At 36.0% G+C, this 17,692-nt stretch overlaps 1 protein-coding gene across 2 annotated transcripts; it reads right to left on the reverse strand.

Annotated features, from left to right (window-relative positions):
• Positions 1-5,373: 5,373 nt before the first annotated feature.
• On the reverse strand, positions 5,374-17,058 carry LOC145688932 (uncharacterized). Of its 2 annotated transcripts, none has more exons than XM_081763099.1 (2): positions 16,935-17,058; positions 5,374-6,403 (listed from the first exon to the last, which is right to left on the reverse strand). In XM_081763099.1, the coding sequence occupies exons 1-2, from the start codon at positions 16,991-16,993 to the stop codon at positions 6,172-6,174; spliced, it is 291 nt and encodes a 96-aa protein (XP_081619225.1). In that variant the 5' UTR covers positions 16,994-17,058; the 3' UTR covers positions 5,374-6,171. The 2 variants fall into 2 exon arrangements, with proteins under 2 accessions (XP_081619225.1, XP_081619224.1); XM_081763098.1 differs by lacking the exon at positions 16,935-17,058 and adding an exon at positions 13,018-13,516 and having other exon boundaries at positions 5,648-6,403.
• Positions 17,059-17,692: the final 634 nt, after the last annotated feature.

Consider the following 17,692-nt stretch of genomic DNA (forward strand, 5'->3'; position numbering starts at 1 on the left):
GAGAAGGGCTGCCCACAGGAGGGATGAATGGCGCAAGTTGTGCCTCCGAGAAAAAAAATTGGGGGGAATAAAAAAATTGGGGAAGAATTTTACTCTAATGTCGAATAAGTAATTTTGCTGTCGTCAGAATAACATTGGAACACGATGCGATATTTTTTTTAAATCTCGAGAATGAATCCCCCTACCCCCTACTTAGAAACTCTATGAATGAAGTACCGCACAAGTTGCTATATGAAAGGATGGCGCCAAGTTCTGGTGAACAACATTTACAAACACTCAAGGAATCACTTTCAAATTTAGATTTGAAACTTGCCTATGTTGTCTGTTGAAAATTATAAAGTAGTTTGACGTCATTGTGAGCTAGTGGTAACCATACAGACAACAGCCAAGTTTCAAATCTAAATTTGAAGTGAGCCAGTGAGTGTTTGTAACTGTTGTCCACCAGAACTTGGCGCCTATTTTTGTGATTTCAATTCTTTTTAAGGCCACTCGTACTTGGCTCTTTTACAGGAATGTTTTTTGTTGGATATCACTTCTTTTTGTAGGCTAAATTCGAGGATAACATTTTCTTTTGGTATCAAACTCAGTAGCTTGTAACTTGCGTCTTACTTTTCATGTACAAGGGAATTATATCAATATTTTGTAAAGAAAAAATAATACTACTAATTGTAAAAAGAGAATAACTGTGCCATACAAAGTGTGTAGAAGTTTTTATACCCTTCAATATCCTTATAGAACATATTTAGTATTGTACACTACCAAGACTACTAATAAAAGAAATGCCATTTTTATAATTACTACTGGCCCTACTACTACTACAAGCATTCTATAATATTACTACAGGAAATAAAAACAACAACAAAAATAACAATTACTAGTACTATAAAAACTACTGCTACACCGGGCAATCGTTTTTAGAGGACTTGAGTTTTGTAGAGGGAAGAGATTATTAGTTTTGGGGGGAGTGCGCCATCAGCTTTGGGGGGGATGGGCACCCCTGGTAAGAATCACGGTTTCAGTAACTGTTGTCCTTAATCTGCGAATTAAAAACAATATTCTAGATAGTCTTTTACATAAATTTTCAACATGTACACTCATGTCCAAAATTATTGTCGTATGTCTATAAATATGTTGTTGTAGAAATATAATTTGATAACGAATTCGCCCGGTATTTCTTATAATGTTAGTATGTGTATAATCGGTAGAGACATGTATGTGGAAAATTTCATGTCAAAAGAGTAGTAAATAAGAACAATAAAATGAAAATAAAACTTTCTTGTCCATTTAGCAAAATTTTGTTTCACTCATTCTAACTTTCGTATTTATAATTATTTTCCTATGAAATTTACCACAAATATACATTTCCCGATTATACACGTAGTATCAGTATAAAAAGTACCCTGCAAAATCATTATCAAATTAGATTCTTACAAGAAGACAGTTATAGATATGCGACAATCATTTTGGACATGAGTGTGCATTCCAGTTTAGCTTTGGATCTAGATAGATTCCCAGAAGTCTTACAGAATGGCATGAATCTATATCAGTCACGTGATTATCAAGATAAAAGTGAATGGTTTCTGTATTAGATACACTGAAATAAAGTTCGTTATACTTTAGCCATGTTGATGGCATTTCTAACGTTTCGTTATTTTTACCTCCCATTAAGGTCTTATCTGTACTTAGAAGTGTTGTGTCGTCAGCATATAAAACAGCTTTAAAAGGTAGAAAACTTGGGAAGTCACTTACATACACTACTCTGAGGCTCCACGGACAACCTGTCGTCTAAGATAGGACTTCATTAATGACAACTCGATTCCACAGATACCATGATAATATAATTTTGTAATCTATAAATCGTATGACACTGTATCGAAAGCTTTACTCGGATCAAGTAGTGTTGCACTTATTCGTTTCTAGACAGATAAATAATTTATTTTTAATACATTGCTCAAAAATTTTGGATATAATTGCCACTAAGGATATAGGACGATTGTTATTAGGTTTACTTTCATCGCTTTTCTTATGTATGGCTACAGTGGTTGTCAATTTAAGGCAGTCATGGAAGATTCCCTCTAAAAGCATCCAGTTAAATAGGTTCAATTATGACATCAATATGTTTAAAAAAAAAAAAAAAAAAAAAAAAAAAACAAGTTGTTAGAAAATCCATAGGAATTCTCACTGTTTGAGGGTTTCAGTTTACTAGCAACTGACAAAACTGTCCTGGTATTAATAGCAGTCCATGAAAAAAAATGACAATGTTATTTACATTTTGCAGTGCTAATAAACTTCTGAAGTCAAAATTTTGATTTTCGGAAAAACAATTTTCATCTTTTGATTTATCATTTAATTCTGTTATATTATTCACAAAATATTCATCGAATTCGTTTACCAATATTGGTATGGTATCTCAAACAACGCGTTTTCCAATTTCCTTATTAATTATATAGCAGGCTGCTGCACTTTTTAAAAAATTATTTATCAGGTTTTCATTTGGAATAATTTTTGCTGCTTATCTCTTTTTTGTATTTTTTAAAGCAGTTCTATATTTTTCTTTATCAGTCGGTGATCTTGTAGTGTTTGCAATATTATGCAACCTGATTATCCTGCTGTCATTTAAGATGTGCCGTATGTCAATTAAAACTGTTTCAATACATTTACTTCCACATATGGTACTAATCTTAACCTTTTCCACACAGCATTAATTTAGATATGTGACTAAGGTACGCATAAAAGCTTAGAATTAATGAATCTTAGAAATTTTCTAGGCTTTTTCCTGGGCCCGTACCGCACATCTTTTAAAATCATAGATAGAATTATCTTCTGAGTGTTTTGTGAAAACATTTTTGTAACAAGTGTCTTCATTCTCCCTAATATGTCGAATTTTATTAACACTAAGCGTGGAGGCAAACTGTTTGAATATAAAGATTACGGGGGTCACTACGAAAGTTTTGGCATGTGAAATAAATTACATACTTAAAATCAATTTAACACTTACACTTCCTCAAAGTATTCACCATTACACTGTACACACTTTTGCATTCTCGAAAACCACTTTTAGAAGCAGTTTTGCCAGTCTTTTTCTTCAAGTGTTGAAAGTTCATTCTCGTAAGCCACTACAGCTTGTTCAGGGCTGCAAAATCTCTTCCCACGCATGCGATCTTTGATCCTTGGGAACAGAAAAAATCACACGGGGCCAGGTCAGGGCTATATGGCGGATGAGTCATAAGTTTGACCTCCGTAGATTCTAAAAACTGAATTGTGATGTTCGCCGTGTGTGCGGACGCGTTGTCATGATGAAGCAGAATCCCAGGCAATCCAGTTCTTGGACGCAGTTCCCGAAACTTCTGGAACACTTTTGTTAGGCAAACAGTGGGGTACCACTGAGCAGTAGCAGTCCTTTGTTCTTCAAGTGGAACAGTTGCAACATGACCAGATTTGGAGAAGAAAGTTGCGATCATCTTCTTCCCCACACTTCGCGGTCGCTTCACTTTCATGGGTGGATTTTCGTCTGGAAAGATCCAAACTGTAGACTGGCGTTTATTTTCAGGGTCAAATTGATAGATCCAAGTCTCATCATCAGTAACAATGTCAGAGACGCGTCGAGAATTGCCTCCATCAAATCTTGCAAGCATTGCTTCACACCATTCCACACGCATGCGCTTCTGCTGTTCAGTCAAAGTGTGAGGCACCCAACGAGATGAAACCTTCCTGAGCCGAAGATGATCATGAAGAATTTTTGTTACTGGTGGCGATCCAATGTTCACTGTAGATTCAATGTCCTTGAAAGTTGTTCGAGGATTTTCTCGAATCATTTGTTCCACAGCGGCAATGTTTTCATCTGGCACAGCTGTTGTTGGACGTCCAGCTCTCTCTTCATCTTTAAGCGATATCCGGCCTCTTTTGAATTCACCAAACCACCGAAAAATTGTAGCACGGGAAGGAACAAGGTCCCCAAATGTCCCCTGCAAACAATCAAGGCTTTGTGACTCGTTCAAACCACTTTTGAAATCGTAAAGTATCATTACCTGAAAATGTTCCCTTTCGAGCTCCATTCTAGACAGTCGAATACTGCTCACACCAACAAACAAGTGAAGGCGATACGGCCACGCCGGTAAGCGAGGCGAGTTGAAACTTGCTTCGCTTCTTTGCTCTGGATACAACTACTGAACGCAATTGTTGGAATTCAAATACTGTGCCACAACAATGCGTATCTCTAAACTTTCGTAGTGACCCTCGTATTTGCAAGATTATTTTGTATATCGGATTAACAGGCATAAGGGTGAGAAGACCTATATGAAAAGTACACTTGGATGCAAAACCACTGTTGTTCTTCTTGGAGATGAACCCATAAAATCATCAGGTGTACATTCGCAGGAGCCGCAAGAAACGTTAATTGAAACCAGACGTTTAGTGGATAAAATGACGAACAGGGTAATCGAGAATCCAATTCAATCTCTTCCAAATATTTGCAGGTACATTCATTTCTTTGTTGTAAGATACAACACAGTGGCATTTAGTTTTTTTTTTTTTTTTTTTTTTTTTTTTTAAATTTCGGGGGTTATTGCTGTTGTAATGCAAGCCACAGACTTTCGTAGTATAATAAGCACAGAATTGGTTTGTCAAATTTCACGAATAAACAGTGGAATAGCCAAGTGGAAGAGTGAAGAAAATTTCATAGTCATACTCACCCATTTATTTTTATTGTATTGTATGAAATATTAACAAATGTGACAAATGGGCAAGAACAACTGACAATGTTGAGGGATAGTATTTAAAACTGAATAGAAAATTGTCTCAAGATCATCCCAATATATTTACATTGTTAGAGTTATTGAGGCAAGGATAGCAAGAGAATGAAGGTAATGTTATTTGAGGTAGAGAGCGGCCAAAAGTGCAGACATTGAAGTGCAAACGCTTAGATAATCGGATTAGTACTCTGAAAGATTAAAATCTAGAGCTATAGACTTAATGAATTACAGTGATATTGTATCCTATTGCATACATTTAGAAAACTGGATGTGAGTGTACGACAGAAAAAAGTAGAAATAAATGAACATGTACAATAACATAGTTCTCTGTTTTTCATTTCTTTTAATCCTGATCACTTACTTTTATTTCATGCTAAAACGTTTTTACTTCCTTTTGCTGACTTGCATTAAATGAATATCCTGGTTTTATATGAAGCTAAAATCCCCAACTCAAAAATTCCCAACTCAATCCTCAACTGAAGAAAACAACTGTTATATACTAATTTAACTGCTAATGTTTTCTAAGTTTACAAAATTTTGCTATTAATACAGCATTTGGGAAATTCAAGAACAAAATGGGAATTACTGCCTCTCGAGATGGGATTTTATGGGATTCTATATTTTCAGGTTGGTATCATTGGTTGCAAAGCAATAATTGCAAATTTAATGCCATGACAGCAACAATTCATTTCGTTTTTGACTGCATTAGTACAAAATTATGTTGTTCAATACGTATTTCAAGTTACAAAAATACACACATACACTCTGTAAACGAGTTATCTCAGTCTTAGGCGGTTAGCAAGCGTGCTTGTAAAAGGACTGTTTAGTGTTCAGGATATTAATCTTTAATCAAATATAAACTACAAATAATATTATATCCTTAAAAAATTAATAATAAACAACCTCATTTTTTATTTATTCCATCATACGAGCTTTAGAATCTTCTGTCATAACATCATCTACTAAATTACATTACAATATGCTACAATTCTTAAAAATTAAAATACAATGTATAAAAATGTGTTACATTTTCAGCGGTTGATTAGACCGGACAATATCCAACCTCGGACTCCTTATCAAGCAAAAGAAATAAATAGAAAAATATAACTTCTCAGTTTCTGTTAGTTCAAATTTTAGTTTTTCTTAAAATAAGTAAAGTTGCTTCAATTTCATATTTTTGATAAATATTTATTTGCAAAGAATATAATGTGTTCAAATAAAAATTTTCAAAAAATACATAATTTAAAAAGACATTTGCTGCAAATGTAGTCTTAAATAATTTCCAAATTCATTAGATTACAATGATAGTTTATAAAAATATTTCATTTTTTACAAACCTCAAAATAAAAGTAATTATATATTTGTCCCAGTTGAGACAATCTTGAAGAAGTATCAGCCCTCTTCCATGATATCTACATCCTCAAGATTTAGCATTGGATGATCTTTCACTCTGGGCATTCTGAATGGAAGTCCAGAGCGTATCAGCTGCGATATTGGGCTGACCTGGAAGCTGAGCACTTGTTCCAAACGTGCTGGTGGCAAACGTGGAAGTGGGACTACAAAGTTTCTTGATACTCGGCGTGGATTTGTGCTTTTTGACCACGGATTTTGCTGGGACTGGCAAGTCGGGGAACGTCGTAGTCTGGCAATAGCTAAAATTAAAATAATAATAATAATAATAATAATAATAATAATAATAATAATAATAATAATAATAAAATAAATCAATCAATAAATAAATACACTATTTGCTACATTATGAAGAATTTCTATGGAAACTATCAATTGCAAATATACATAAGTTGAGGTTTTAAAATTAAAACAAATTAAATATTATACAGAACACAAACACTCCTCTATATACGTATTTACCCTGTCTGTGTGTCCATCCGGGAGAAATACTTAAATGAATCATTACCAAAGTTAGTCAGGGTATACAAGATCAAAAACTAGGAACAAGGTTCTTTGATTGAAGCAATATTCAATCCAGAAGTAGTAGAAATCAACGATTTTCTGTTTTTACATTGATCACTGTACAGTAAACACTAGGGCGGAGCGAAAAATCACTTTTTTATATATCGAAAACGCAATAGTGCGGAAAAGTTGTCAATTGATGTTGATAAAATACTGTAAAAATTTCGACGCTGAAATCAAATATCTTCGGGTGGCGAATCGCCAAAAAAGATTTCGTGTCTTTATAGGGTATGCAAACCCGCCGAACACATCACTCTTTTGCGTTTCTACGATAAATGAACAAAAGTATAACCTACATTTCTTAAGTTAAGTAATATATAAAATTTAAGAAATATTTTCTGAATGATTTAGGCGCATTTTGGATCATACACTATTCAATTTGATCAAAATAACAATCAACTCAATACAAAATACATATTTTTTCTGCACCTCTCTGCTTGTTTCAGCGAAACGACCCAAGACCCACGACGAGGACGTGGGTGCCGGTCAGGTCCCTCCCATGCCCACCCTACCATCCATACACGTATGTTCAAAATTAGATCTTTGGTTATTTTCAGAGCATAGTTTGCCTTTGTTTCTATTTTTGTGTTTACAAATCGGTATTCTTAGTTTAAGTCTGATAAAACCGTCTCTGCCACAAACTGCTGCAGATGCTTCTGTTACAAGTTTCACGCAGCGTTCTGTACTCGTAATGTGCCAGGAATATTTGAAGGCTCTTTTTATGACTGGATGTTCACGGTTATTATTGTAGATTTCAAGTTCTTTGTTGGAAAACAAGACAACGCTGGAGGATACTTCACTTCTAACTGATTCCCAATTAATAAGGTCTGTGTAATCGTTTGCATTGAAATTGAGCTTTGGTAGCATACATTTTTTTTTTTTTTTTACATGTGACTCATTGTCTTCTTTAGCTGGTCTTCCTCGTTTCGTCTTCCTACTGATACTACTGTCACAATATCTGCTCTTCTCATTCTTAGCTTTTCCCATTACGTTGACTATCTTTCTCTATGCTTCTGTTCTGACGTGAATCTTTCTTCAACCATAGAAAACAATATATTCTCCGGGTGTGCGAAATAACAGTTATTTTGGATTACACACTTCTTGACCCAATTGCCGCTACTTTTGTGGTATGTGCCTTGAAGAAATTCTCATTAACCACAAGTGTTTAGCTCCATCTCTACAAGTAGCGTATCTCTTTGCTGAAAACCAACGATCTCCAGTCTCTTTCCTGCATAGAGTTTGATCTTTCAGACCATCAAAATACAAGCCTCTAAGATCCTTTCCTTTGGCCATTAACACCTCCTTTTGTCCTATATTTTCCCTTTCTCGCTGGACTTTTGGGAAGTCTATCATCTAGCCAGCATTTTGTGGATCAATTATTCCAAAAGATTGCAATGTAGCTGTTGCTATCAAAGCAGTTGCACGATCAGATGTTCGAAATCGGTCTGCCAGCATACCGACAAGTCTAAGGACATGTCGTTGCTGCTTGCTTCTTTTTTCTCTAATATTCAGTTGTTTTGCAAAGTAATCATCAGCACCTGACTCATCGCCATCATAAGATGATGTCTGGAGTTCATTAGAAGTACTCGTTTGTGATGTGTAAGACTGTTGGCGGGTGGTCTCTCGGGATTTACTTTTAGTGCGTATGATTAGTTTTAAAGTCTCCTCGTAGTCAACTCACTCTATTCTGGCTACTCGTGTTGTTCTCTGTTCTTGCGGAAATGTCCACTCCTTTCTAGGTATTTTCTTTCTTAATTCACATGAGCGCATGGAAAGTTCATGACATTTACGGGAACATATATCAAAAGACTTCGTGAAATCTTCTTTAAATATATCCATTTTTTTCTGGAAACTAGCAGAAGCTTTCGTTTTCTTCTCAGATTTAACAAACGTATATACTTTCCGTGCAAAGCAAGTAGAAACTGAACTACACGTTCTAACGACAAAGTAGGGATGGAAGCTTTGCCCTAAACAGATTTCACACATTGAGCAACGTCTCTCGCCAACTTCTTTATAGATCGATCATACCCTTTCTCACACTTTTCCAGCTCTACCAATTGAAAATAATGCTTCATTACATCTAATTTTGTGGGCAACTACACACCTGAAAGTTCAGCTGAATGTCCAAGCACTGGGTGAGTTGTTCTTAATCCTGTTCTTATCTTCGGCATGGTTAGAGTTTCAATATTGATGTAAAATACAGATCTTACACACATCACATAAAGTTTAATTTACAGTACAAAAACAAACTATTTATACACGCAACATACGCGCAACGAAGTAAACACTAAAATGCAATGTTAACCACGCAAAATTACCTTCAAAAAATCATCTTCCACACTCGAACAAAGTTATCGAATACTAACGTTTTTTTTTTTTTTTTTTAAATACTGTTACTATCAATTGGACTAGTCCAAATTGAATTCTTATTCAGGGGAGGAAGTTAAACTCTATAAAGCAGTACGAGAATTTTTAAAAGGAAAAAGCGTGTTGAAGGAAAAAATTATAATGAACAATGAACACATTAATCGGCATATTAATTTAATGCTAGGACCTTATAAGAAACTACAAGTACAGTATATGATATGCAATATTTTGTTTTGCTAAAATGGGCTATTTTATGGTTCCAAATCAGCCTAAATCATCTAGAAATTATTTCTTCAATTTTATAGACTGCTTACGTTAAGAAATATACGTAATAATTTGTTCATTTATTGTAGAAACACAAAAAAGTGATGTGTACGGCGGGTTTGCATACCCTATAAAGACACGAAATCTTTTTTGGCGATTTGCCACCGGAAGATATTTGATTTCAGAAACGAAATTTTTGCAGTATTTTATCAATATCAATTGACAACTTTCCCGCACTATTGCGTCTTCGATATATAAAAAAGTGATTTTTCGCTCCGCCCTAGTAAACACTGTAATCGATAGCGAGCAGTTGCTTTTTTCCATTCGATTAAGCGTCCCAAGAATCAACATGCACAGCAGTGCCAGCGAAGAAAATGAAAACTGGCCTGCACTGCCGTGAGCATATTATACACGAACAAAGTTTTGGGTAAAATCGCCAATTTCGAGGCTCTGTAAAAACAATTCTATTTAGGTTAGAAACATGAGATTTAGAATATAAGGAGATATCTTGGAGATGTGCTTATATACCAAATCTCAGATTCCTAGCTTCAACCATATTTGAGTACTAGACCCCTAAAATATGCAGTTTTCAGGCTCACTGAATCACTGACTCATTCATCAAATTGATTATGTACTTCCCAATTAGATAGAAACGTGAAACTTTGCATAATGGTACCTTCTAATGACTTGAGTACGAAAACCGTCCAAAATGTGAGGACTGTGCTATGGGGATTTTTTTAATGGGTGAAAAACTGTTCTTAGCCAAGCAGACATCGGTTCATTCACTTGCTCATCACATTGATTAGGTACTTTCCAAGAAGATAGAGAAGTGAAACTATGCATAATGGTACCTTATAATGACTTGAGTAATTAAAAAGTCCGAAATGTGAGGAATATGCTATGGGAAATGTTTTATGAGCGAGAAACTGTCCTTAGCCAAGCAGAAATCATTTCACTCACTCATTCATCACATTCATTAGCTAGTTCCCAATGAGACAGAGGGGTGAAACTCGGCATAAATGTACCTTATAATGATTTGAGTATGGAAAATGTCCGAGATCTGAGGAATATGCTATGGCATTTTTTTATGGGCAAGAAACTGTCCTTAGCCAAGCACAAATCGTTTCACTTACTCACTCATCACATTCATTAGCTAGTTCCCAATGAGGTAGAGACATAAAGCTCTGTATAAAGGTACCTTATAATGACCTGAGTATGGAAAAAGTCCAAAATATAAGGAATGTGCTATGGGAAGTTTTTTATAGGCGAGAAATTGTCTGTAGCCATTAGGTACTTATGTTGTGCAAGTGTGTGCTACTTCAATATGGCAATTACTAACGTACTAATGATGTTTTTCTGACCACTCTACTTCTTGCGATAGAAAAATGTTCCAAAGGCTGAACAGATGAAAACTACAATATTTCGTTAGTCAAAGTAGTCTTCGTCTGCAACCACACACTTCTGCTATTGCTCAGCCAATGATTGAATTCCGTGACAAGAGACATCTGGAGTCTGTTAGGCAAAGTCTTCAATGGCACGTTGCAGCACCTGGTTCTTTCATCAGGGAAGATGTGATCAAAATATCGGAAAAGGTGTTAGTCACTGGGAGGGGGAGGGGAGAATATACAACAGGAGAACATGGGGGTGAGGAGAGGAAGGTAATCATATTGCAACTCATGGAGAGTTCTTTGAGCGACATTTGACATGCATTGTCGCGTTATACGGAGTCACCATTTCTGTTGACCATTGCTGGATGTTCACAGACAAATTTACTGTGCATTTCATAGAGTTCAACACTGTAACTATATCCAGTAATAGTTTCGGCTTGACCAAGAAAGACATAATGGACCATTCTTACAGTAGACCACGTAGTATAAACACCTGCTGATGGATGTATGATTTTAGATCCCACCTTGAACGTTGATTACGATCCAGCAACTGTCCTGACGGATTATGATCGTCGTAGCGGACCCATTTTTCATTAAAAGTAACATTCTGATGCAGAAAACTTTCCTGATTATTCTGTTCTCCGGAAGAATTGCACACCTTCAGATAGAGATCCATATTTGGCCGGCATCAAATTATGTAGCATGTAAGCACCCATGAATCTAAGTTTCTCATCTTAACGATTGCGCGGAGTCACCAAATAACAGTAATATGGTGCATGCGTAATTCGTCTGCAATTGCATGAACACTTTTACGAGCCAACAGCGTTTAGTGCGTTCATTCGTATGCATTGTCAATATTTTACTCATCTAGATGCACAGAATGTCCCAATTTAAATTTGTAAAGAAAAAATCAATCACAATTGTGTTCTCCGTAGTGCAAATTCAAACGATCTTCTGTACAACACTGCCTCCTAACTGATTTGAAATTCCATCCTTGTTTCTGAATATGTACGGAGTTTGTGACGTACGTGTGACTTCGGATTTTCCATTGGTGGTTCAACACTAGACATAACATTGGACATTTCAATCGCACGGACAAATCAAACCTTACTGTTCTTCTGTTATTATCTTGGTTAAATATGAATTGCATTTCGCACAAAATATTGAATTTTAATATTTCGAACTTTTGAATAATTATGTACCGTACAACACAGCTCGTACGTAAATTCCGTGAAACTAGAGAATGACAAAAAGATTGTGAAACACACATTCACTTGAACTGTCTCATTGGTTCTACAAAGCAAATTAAACTTCATTACCTCGCTGTTATTTCTGAATTGATTGGCTGGAATTTAACGATTTTGTTCAGCATGGAGAATATATAAGACAAGACCTAATCTTTAGGTCCAGATTTAAGACAAGGGTGAAGATGTAATCTGTACCTGAAACGTTGAATCAATAAAAATAATTTAAAGAAAAGGTTATGTTATGGTTCTTTTCTATGATGATCAACTTTCAAACCGGAACTGTTGATTTTTATTACTGCAGATTTGAACAGAGGGTCAGATTAGAACAGATGGAACCTATCTTTAGGACGCTAAATTGATTTCGAAGATACGCTTCTCGTTGTCTCGTACCATTTGTATTAACACATATATGAATAATTGATATGGCATTCTCCGAAAATTCTATTTTGACCCCAAAAATTAACGAAAATCTAGAATTTTGGATTTTCGTTAATTTTCCGGATCAAAATTGGTTTTTGGGGAAATAGCATATTAATTATTCATGTACGTATGGATACGAATCGAATTACACCCCTTTTGTCCGAGTCTGTCATTGGTTCACATTGCCTAAAAATGATCCCACTTTTTACTTTGACCATTAATTTGATCTTGAAGCGGTCGGTTCCAGAAATCAAATCTGGTACCATTGGACACAGCTCATCGAAATCTACATTTTAAACCCAAAGAAGTTGAAAAATAGCCACGGCGCCACGTAACTCCCTTTTAACCAAAAGCTTATTGCAAACCGATAAATTACTACTGGGAAGAGGATGCGATAAAAGGGGATTGTGGTATGAAATTGGTTGATAAAGTCTGGTTTTTACATGTCTATTTCGTTGTCTCGGCAACTGATGAACATGAAAGAAATCTCAAATAAAGCAGTACCCTTGACTAATCTGTCACGTGATTGATGTCATTCGTAAACATGGTTATTAGTTGGAAAACTACAAACAAAAAGAAAGAAGTAAAACACGTATTAATACTTACATCTGGTCTTTATAACTTTTCCCTGGCGCTTCTCGTAGAGTGTTGTATCTTTGATAACAGTTTTCTTTCTTTGCAAATGCTTTTTGTCGTTCGATTGAGGCTTACGTTTTATCAACAAATGTCTACCATTCACTTTGCATAAATACTGTGCCATTCTTTTGGAAGATTATTTACAAATAAGTGAATATCAAACGAAATATAGATCAATATATTGTTATTCCAATCAGGCCACTAAAAAATATAGTTTGCATCCATGGTCTTCATTCCTCGATTTATGTGTACTTACTCATCCTCAACTCATTATATAAAAGAATATTTTCTTATTTTTGACACAAGAAATATTAGCCAGACATTGTTCATCGACTTTATGCAAATGTCTTTTCTTCCATTAGCTTAATTTCTTTGTTTTCTTTTTAAGATTATAGATGAGACAGTGGTTGTTAATCAAAATAACTATTGCCCAACAGTCAAAAGAAGAGTTTATTTTACTAATGCTAAGCAATAACGTAAAATTTTTTATTACATTGTTAGAACTTCTGTTATAAAACAATGCTTCTATGAAAAAATTGTCTGATAAATTTTACGTTTCTTCTAGATTTTTGGGAGCTGATAAAATTCCGTTTAGTCAGGTTTCCCACAAATGCAAATTTTGTCTCTTTATGAAAAGACGTCTGGATTACATACAAATGATCTTAGAATAGACCGAAAGTGGGAAAACGATACATTTTACAGCTGTTTTGATTTGAAATGGGGTAATCCGTTTACTGGCGATATTTATTTATTTATTTATTTATTTATTTTGTATGTGTGAGGTGCAACGGGGAGAGAATTTACCATTTCTCTCTTTAAATAACAAAATTTCCTTTCTCTCTCTCTTTTTCAGATCTCATTTGGCAACCGTGGCTCTTACAATCAATTTTGGGGGGCTCAGGTTGTTCATTCTTGAGTTGTGAAGGATCTATTATCGATAAAGGAAAACTCTTTTGTCATATCGGAACTACATTGCCATTGCTTAAAAAATCGTGTTTGAGATACGTGCCTGTATCAACTAACATGTTGTTATGGGAAGTGTTTCTCACGTATGGCTGTCTTAATTCATCACACCACTTTTATTATATATGTGGTAATTATGTAGTGAAGAAGCAGCGATGAGACATTACAAATTTAGTTAAAATGTTTATCATTCGTACTTTTGGGGTAAAGCTGAGGGATCAGAAGAAGATGTGGGCTCCACTAGTGTACTCAATTTGTAGGCCTATTGAAGAACTTCGACAGTAGTCGAAAGCAAAGAAAACTTTCGATTTGGAATACCAATGATTTGGCGTAAAACTGAGAATCACAGTGATAATTGTTACTTTTGTTCATGTGCGTGAATGCTTTGAGTACTTCATAGAGCACTCTGCACACACACACATGTATCCACATATGTAATTTTTAATGTAACCGTACAATTATTCTGGTGCTTATTGTTTTGTTATTAATCCTCGGGAGACACACTGGGGTGATTAACACCCCAAATATTTCTGTTTCTTTGTCACTTGTTTATTTTAGCGAAAGAGAAATTTTGGTTCCTTTGCAAATTCAATTGGTATCATTGCCTGCAACTACAGACTTTCGCCATTGTTCGTTGTGCTTTCACGAACTGAAGATTTCCTGTTTTTCAGGTCCTCTGGCAGGCCCGTATCCAGGGGGGTCTAGGCGGGCCGGCCCCCTAAATTCTTGCTGGCCCCCTCTAAAATTTTCACGGTAGGCTTGCAAATGAACTATAATATGGTGATGAACTATAATATTGTTGGATCGGGCCACCCTAACTTCAGCCCCCCCCCCCTAAATTTTTGGGCTGGCTACCGGCCTGTCCTCTGGTGCTTCACACCCCAGTGTGTCTGCTACATAATACTTGTGGGCAGGGGAAAGTGGATCTGGAAAGGTAGGGTAACGGATGACGTCACACCGTCCCAAGGGTCCATCTTCGCCCATTGTAGTTTTTTTGGGAAGTGGAGAGACGCCATAGATATTTTTTTTTTTGGAAAAGGGGAACGACGTCCTCCCGCGTTCCCACTCACTTTTACGCTCTGCTTGTGGAGTTTTAAAACCTCCTGTATGTCTGTTGTGTAAAACATTAATTCTACTGTACTTTTGTTTATCTTTGGTAATTTGCAGTATATCACCATGGATTTAGGAAGTGACTACATCAGGAACTTACTCAAACACGAGGACACTGATAGTGACAGTCTTGAGGATTTATTTGGTGATAATACTCATGAAAATCCTGATTTTGTGTATGAAGAAAGTGGCAAGTCTGATGAAGAAAATGCAAATGAAAATGCAGAACCAGAATCATTACAAGTTCAGCCACTTTCAACTAACACAAACACAGGCCCATGTTGTCAATTTTGAATGTGTCAGTGCTACTTGCAAGAGTTAGAAATGCAGTTGCTCGTAACGGAAGAACTGAAAAAGAGCTCATTCGTGGCTAAGCGGTTAACGTACACACTTTTGCCGTGGGAGACCCGGGTTCGATTCCCGGCGGGAGCTCATGTGGTTCGGATTCCACGTTAATCAGTAGGTCCACACAGGAGCGTCATTTCAGATTTTGCTTGAGGGGGGGGGGCAAGACCCCTTGATATAAGTAAAATTTCGCGTTTTTCACTGACTTACTACTATTCTATTGATAAAATCTATATACACCTCAAACTCAGGGGGGGCAAATTCGCCTCCCTGCCCCCTAAATGACGCTCCTGGGTCCATGTCTCATACAGCCTCGCTGCTGAACGGGACGTTAAACTCAAAATCCACTCAACTCAAGAAATGCATATCTGTGGAATATCCAGGACCTCAACAAAGAGGCCGCCCGATTGCAAGAAATTTGATTATACACTTATCAGGAGCGAAAGTGCAGCTCTCTATCTGCATGGAATTTACTTATGGATGACAAGATTTTGGAAGAAATTGTACTAAGAACAAATCAAGAGATCAAAGGCAGATTCAGAAAACCAATATAAAACAAAGTTATTACAACAATATAACGAAAGATAAAAACTTTTGTCATTTTTGGGGTTGCTTTACTTGAGTGGAGCACACAAAGTCGCTCGTACAAATGTGGAAGAACTTTGGTCTGCTGCTTTCGAATACTCGATTTACCGAGCAACCATGCCATTGAACGGATTCAAATTCATAGGAACCTGCTTGAGATTTGATGGCAAAGATACCAGGCAAGAAAGAAGGGCAACTGATAAATTTGCCCCAATTCGTGATATTTGGGAGACATTTACAGGAAACTCCCTCTGGGTACGTTACAAAAGATGAGCAGCTTCTAGGATTCAGAGGACAATATTCCTTCGTCTATATGAAAAATAAACCGATAAGTATGGGCTAAAAGTAGCTATGATGAATGACGCTAAAACATTTTATATGCTAAGTGCAAAACCATATATAGGGAAAGTTACACCTCCTAATAGAGAACCAGTAACTTCTTACCATGCAATGTGGTGTACTTTAATATAGGGGTGCTTTATTAAATCTTGATAGTCATAATGCCGTTAGCAAATGTAAACAGATTATTTTGGAGAGAGTTTTGGCTATCCAAAATGCCTGTTACTATTAAATAAGGTACACCTTTATTTAAATTATGAAAACGTGAATATTTAAATGATGTAAGAAGTTTTGCGAGTATATTTACAATGATTTATTGAAATATAATAATATTTGATATAATATTAATTAAATGAAGTTATAAAAGTAAGAACTAATTAATTGAGATAACAAAAGTGAAAGCTAATTTATTGAAATTACAAAAGTGTGATTTAGATGGGAGACATTTCCTATTACACGGTAAGAATCCTGAACATTTTTTTATTGAAAAATCACAATTCAACACTTATCGATATTATAGGATAAAGAGAAGGACAGTTACTTACGTTACTATTCTGCAGAAGAGACCAGAAGATCCAACGTTTGATGGGCAGGAGAGATCCATTTCTATGTTTTGAACGAGGAAACTTCTTGAAACCAACCGCCTTGCCTCTCCACTGTACTGACTGCACCCCCGAAGCAAATTTACGGCAGTCTTTTATATCAATCGTGTAACTGTGGTTAAATTCCTCCTAACCTATTTCTGTTTTGACCCACTCACCTACAGAAGTCACGTAACATAAAATAATATTTAGAATTTTACTGTTAGTTGGAAACTTCTGATTTCTTCTAACTTAATGAACATAGAGAAATAAATAAATTTTTGGTTTTTTAACCTGTATGAATATATATATACAGGGGCGGATCCAGGATATGATTAAGGGAGGGGCTAAACAATATTTTGCCGTTTTATCCAGTGTAAAGCAGGATTAAAGCCCATTTTATCCAGTGTATATCTGAGCTTCAAGGGGGGGGGGGGCTATAGCCCCTATAGCATATTTCTTTTTTCGACACCACGGTTGAACGAGATGTGGACATACAGCTTAACGTGGGATCCTAACGACATAAGCTCACAATGGGAAGCGAAGTCTCCCACACGGAAAGCGCTTACGTTAACCGCATAGCCACGAAGGACTCCCGGCTATGAATTGAATTGAGTTGAGTTGAGTTGATTTTGAATTTATCGTCCTTTTCAGCAGTAAGGCTATATGAAACGGGACAAACTGTGTAACGTAGTATCCGAACCACACGAGCTCCCACCGGG

Source organism: Thermobia domestica, chromosome 7 (assembly GCF_964235325.1).
Source record: "Thermobia domestica chromosome 7, izTheDome1.hap1.1, whole genome shotgun sequence".
In the NCBI taxonomy this organism is placed as follows: Eukaryota; Metazoa; Arthropoda; class Insecta; order Zygentoma; family Lepismatidae; genus Thermobia; species Thermobia domestica.

Bases quoted from the DNA above. Each gene is read 5' to 3' on its own strand.
- LOC145688932 (XM_081763098.1), bottom strand. From the start codon at position 13,171: ATGGCACAGTATTTATGCAAAGTGAATGGTAGACATTTGTTGATAAAA. The intron at 6,404-13,017 runs GTAAGTATTAAT...TTTTAATTTTAG, and splicing joins AAAAGTTATAAAGACCAGAT to CTATTGCCAGACTACGACGT.